General features: G+C 49.4%; 1 protein-coding gene across 1 annotated transcript; it reads right to left on the reverse strand.

Moving 5' to 3' along the window:
• Positions 1–618: 618 nt before the first annotated feature.
• On the reverse strand, positions 619–3,624 carry LOC117506132. Its single transcript, XM_034165637.1, has 3 exons — positions 3,368–3,624; positions 2,187–2,289; positions 619–2,097 (listed from the first exon to the last, which is right to left on the reverse strand). The coding sequence occupies exons 1-3, from the start codon at positions 3,504–3,506 to the stop codon at positions 1,434–1,436; spliced, it is 906 nt and encodes a 301-aa protein (XP_034021528.1). The 5' UTR covers positions 3,507–3,624; the 3' UTR covers positions 619–1,433.
• Positions 3,625–5,114: the final 1,490 nt, after the last annotated feature.

Genomic DNA, 5,114 nt, shown 5'->3' on the forward strand with positions numbered 1-5,114 from the left:
TCTTTGGAGCAGGTCTGTGGGTTGACTATGACTATTCTCACCATCCTTCGCTTCAACTTATCTGAGATTTTTCTTGGCCTGCCACTTTGGGCCTTAACTAGTACTGTGCCTGTGGTCTTCCATTTCCTCACTATGTTCCTCACAGTGGAAACTGACAGCTGAAATCTCTGAGGTAGCTTTTTGTATCCTTCTCCTAAACCATGATGTTGAACAATCTTTGTTTTCAGGTCATTTGAGAGTTGTTTAGAGGCTCCCATGTTGCCACTCATTAGAAGAGATGCAAAGAGGGGAAACATTTGCAAATGGCCACCTTAAATACCCTTTCTCATGATTGGATTCACCTGTGTAAGGAGGTCAACGGTCAATGAGCTTACCAAACCAATTGTGTTCCAATAATTAGTGCTAAATGTATTCAAATCAATAAAATGACAAGGGTGCCCAAATTTATGCACCTGCCCAATTTTGTTTAAAGAATTATTGCACACTTTCTGTAAATACTATAAACTTCATTTCACTTCTCAAATATCACTGTGTTTGTCTGCTATATATTTAACTGAAATTTCTGATCCAGACAACTAATAATTTATAAAGGAAAATCATGGAAATCATCAGGGGGCCCAAACCTTTGCATACAACTGTATAACTGCAAACACGTGGGTGTGTTCACTGTTCATCAGTGTGTCTCTGTTGTGCACATCACTCTGGTGACTTCATGTTTTCACTCTATTAATGGTTCCCAGCTTTATCGCTACGTGTTGGCAGACGAACAATAGCTGCAGAAACGTGTGTACGCCAGCCAGGATTTGTACGTGACACACTGCACATTTCCATGGCCATTTCACTTTAGGTACATCTGAATGTTGGTGTGGAGACGGATGGATGCCAGGTTTTTGTGCGCACCCAGCCTTTGTACATGAGGCCCCAGGACTCTCGAGACTGGAGAAGGTTGAGGACACGCCCACACTTCACCTGATTCCAGCAGATAGTCAGACAGATATCTGGCTGGGTTGTTGCCATCCAGGACCCAGGCTGATTCTGTGGTGTAGTGGACGTGTGGTACCAGGACCCTGACCTGGCCTGACTGTGACCTTTGACTCCACAGCAGAGGATCATTTGTCCCTTGTCTTGAGTACCACTCACAAGATCCAGTACCAACAGGAACTACTACTGCTTCTGCTTTTTTTCTTTTTGGGTACTCAGTTGCACTTGCCACATCACAACATGATGACACCTGAGCACCACCCCCATGTGGTTTTGAACTGGGTGATGCTCACGGGGCCTTGCTTGAGGGCAGTCTGACGTTGGAACAGAACTTGGATTTTATCCTATAACTTTCTGGTTGGACGACCAACTTAACAAAGAATATAACCAATTACTTTTTGGTCCCTTATCAACAGGCCAAATGGAAAAAAATGCTCCAAGGCAACAGCCAATCAGAAGCTGGTCTCATTCATCTGGGGTGTGTGATTGGTCGGTAGACCAGCAGCAGGGCTGTCTGGACTGGTTGGGTTCTCGGAGGAAACTGATGGTCCGGCGCTGTGCCGAGGTGATGCAGCCTTCTGCAAACAGGTTGGACTCACCGCAGTGGGGGCAGGGCTTTCTGGGGATGTGACCCTATGAGGTGATGATGATGCCAGGGATGAAGGCGTTCCTGCAGAATAGCGTCCACTAGAAGGCACAGAAAAACCTGTGGGCGTCCTCAGGCCAAACCTGGCTTCTAATTCGCTGCAAACTGCTAAACTCCGCCTCAGAGCATCCAACCCCAGGCTTGCCGCCGATTCTGATCCTTTGGCAAGTTCCTGACAGCGCTCCACAAAGCTTCCTCTGCGGACTGACCCCGCCCACTCTTTGTCTCGAGTCCAGTTTCTGGCAGGTTGGGGACTGGCAGCCTGACTGGCAGCACTGGGACTGAGGGGGCCAAGCCCAGGGGAGGGGCCAAGGCCAGGGGAGGGGCTACCGGCTTTAGTGAGGGACTCAGGAGGCGGAGTCTGTGGAGGGAGGTTGCTGCCCAGTAAAACAGACGACCCCAAACCTGCAGATCCTCTTCCTGTCCTGCAAACATGCTCCGCCCTGAAGCTGTCACTCAGCTGCGACAGACTGCAAAAATGTCACAAAGTGAGCGAGACGAAGAAGAAGAAACGCTTTCAACATGTGTTGTCTGTAAAGTTTTACATGTCCTGACAAACCTGCAAGTGGATGCTCGGGGTGTGGAGTCTGGGGTTCGGGTCAGAGCCAGGTCACACTGGTCCAGCAGCTCCAGAAGCTCCTCCTCCGTGGGCCCACCCAGTGCTGACAAACAACCAATCAGAGCACACTGACAATCTGCAGGGAATTCTGACAATGTTTGAGTTTTGAAGAAAAACATTATTAATTATATCATGTTTTAAACTCCAGACATTGGCTTCATTATCAGAACACTGAATTCTTCTCTGCAGTTTTTGTCCATGAATATTTGAACACTGACTTTTTTTAAACTGATATATTTTATTGACTTGCTTTTGCTTTTGGGTGCTCTCATTACTGGTTCCAGGTTGGTCATACCAGGCACCGTAATGGGTATATCTCCAACCAGTCTACATGTGTACAACCAGGTCTCTCCACAGGATCCAGCTGAGGTGAGTTGGGCATCTTGTGATGATGCCCCCTGGTGGTTTCCCTAGGGATGTCTTCCAGGCATGTCCAACTGGGAGGAGACCCATGACACACCAAAGGGATTATATCTCCCAGATGGATTGGGAATGCCTCAGGATCTCCCCGGAAGAGAATAGGGCTGAGCTGCATGGTTTCCTACCCCAATGACCCAGACAAGTGGCAGAAGATGAATAAATGAGTGAATGCTCCCATCAGAGGGCGCCACAGCATATCATCTGTTCACTCTCACCCTGTCCGCTGCACACCAACCACCTACATGTCCTACCAAACCACATCCATAAACCTCTTTGGCCTTACCCAGAAAAACTGCACTTTTGCTGTTACTGGATTTTAGTGTTTAGACGATTGGTGCCAAATTAATTTGACACCAACTGTGTGTCTTACTGGGATGGTGGACAAGTGATTAGTGCACTTGTTTGCAGTGCAGAAGGCTCCCAGTTCAAACCACAGTTGTGCCAGGAAGAACATCTGGTGTAAAACTTGTGCCAATTCAACATGCAACTCCACCTAGGATTTGCTGTGGCGACCCTGAGGGGAAAAACAAGGGAGAAGCTGAAAGGACTTACTTTTATCTACAGTATGTCTTGCAGTGACACTGCTTCTGTTTTCTGTAGTGGAAAAAGGGAGTACCACAAGGTTCTGTTCTGGGGCCACTCTTATTCTCTATGTGTAGACTCTCTGTTGTTCTGCAGTTGTGTCTTTATTAGTCCCTCACCTTTGATGTCAACCTTGCTGGCGATCTCCATGGCGGTGGTCAGGTCCCACATCTGGATGCTGCCATTGCTATGGCCACTGAAAAGGTATCGTCGTGGCCGTGAGCCGATACGACTCGAGCCCTCACACTCATGGACCATGAAGGCCGTGATGGGGGTACCGTCTACTGACCGCACCTCACACACCCTGACACACACACACACACACACACACACACACACACACACACACACACACACACACACACACACACACACACACACACACACACACACACACACACACACACACACACACACACTCCATTGTAGTGGTGAACAGAGACAAAATTACAGAACACCCCAACCCTGTACCACCGTCCAAACACTAATGAGCCTGACTGTACGTGGGGTTCTGTGAGGGACACACTGTTACCATTCAGAGTGGCTCATGGCAAGCAGTAAACAGAGCAGAGAGCAGTTAAAATCCACACAGTCCCTTCCTCCGCGGTGCGGCGCCATCCACGCTGACACTGCTGCTGCTTTTATTAGCGCAGAATGTGATGTTGCTTTGACAGTGAGAGCATCATATTTCGGCCCCAAAATACGCATGACAACACGTTTGCGCGTATGTGTGGTTAAATTTTCCAAATGACAGAAATCCGTCGTGGTGACGGAGAACTTTAAGCCATGGATTAATTATAATAACAAGGGTGGGTTTGTTAGATCAGGTGAGTGTGGCATGTGAGGTCGGCCCCAGATGGCCGGGGATGCCTTGGGCGCTGGGATGGGCGGTAGTTCGTCTGTCCGGTTCAGCCATAGTCTTGGGGCCCTACCCTGGGGTGGGTGTTGCGGTGTTACGTGTGTGATGACACTGGGGGTGGACGACTGCTGGGGGGATGGGGGCCATGGTCTCAATGGGATGGGCTGTTGTCCCGCTCTCGCCTGGGTGGTCTCCTGATCTTGGGGTTTGGGGTGGGGCCTTGGAAGGGTGGATGAGGGGCTGGGGTGGGGTCTTGGGGGTGTCCTGCTGGCTGTGCTGGGGGAGTCTCGGGTGATAGGGGAGTCCCATGTGCTTCCTGGCTCAGGGGTTTTGGTCCCGCCCCTTGTCTGGGGGCTGGATTCCGCCATGATGGGGCTCGGTAGTCCATGCCCAGGTTTTGGGTTTGGTCGTGCTGGCTCCTTGGCCTCTTGCCCCCTTTTGTGGGGCCTACGCCGGCACCCTGTGTGCTCAACCCTGGTGCATGGGGTTGCTCCCTGTGTCTCCATGAGGGGGGTGGGGAGCGGTGTGGGGGTGCATTCTGGCCTGCCTGGGCCGTTCTTCTGGCGGTTCGTTGGGCTGCCCTGGTGACTCTGGTAGGTGCCCTTCCTGGCCCCTATGCCCTTCCACTGTCCCTTTTCTCCTTGCATCTCCTGGAGTCCTGCATCGTAGACCCATTTCTGTCTGTTCCGTCTTTTATGTGTGTGTGTGTGTGTATATATATATATATATATATATATATATATATATATATATATATAATACAAATAATGGATGGTAAGGAGGGCTACGCCTCGTCCAATATAACTTTTCTTCATCCAATATTTCTCTATGTTGGACGACTTGCCATCCATCAATTGTTATGTTCTCCACCCCCCTCCCTAATTAAGCAAACAACAAAGAGTCAAGTAAATTGACTAAAAAAAGGGGAGTAAAAAAGTAAAAAAAGGGGAGGTGATGGTCTAGTGGTTAAGATGTTGGGCTTGAGTCCAGAAGATCATGGGTTCAAA

Source organism: Thalassophryne amazonica, unplaced genomic scaffold, assembly GCF_902500255.1.
Source record: "Thalassophryne amazonica unplaced genomic scaffold, fThaAma1.1, whole genome shotgun sequence".
NCBI classification, from domain to species: domain Eukaryota; kingdom Metazoa; phylum Chordata; class Actinopteri; order Batrachoidiformes; family Batrachoididae; genus Thalassophryne; species Thalassophryne amazonica.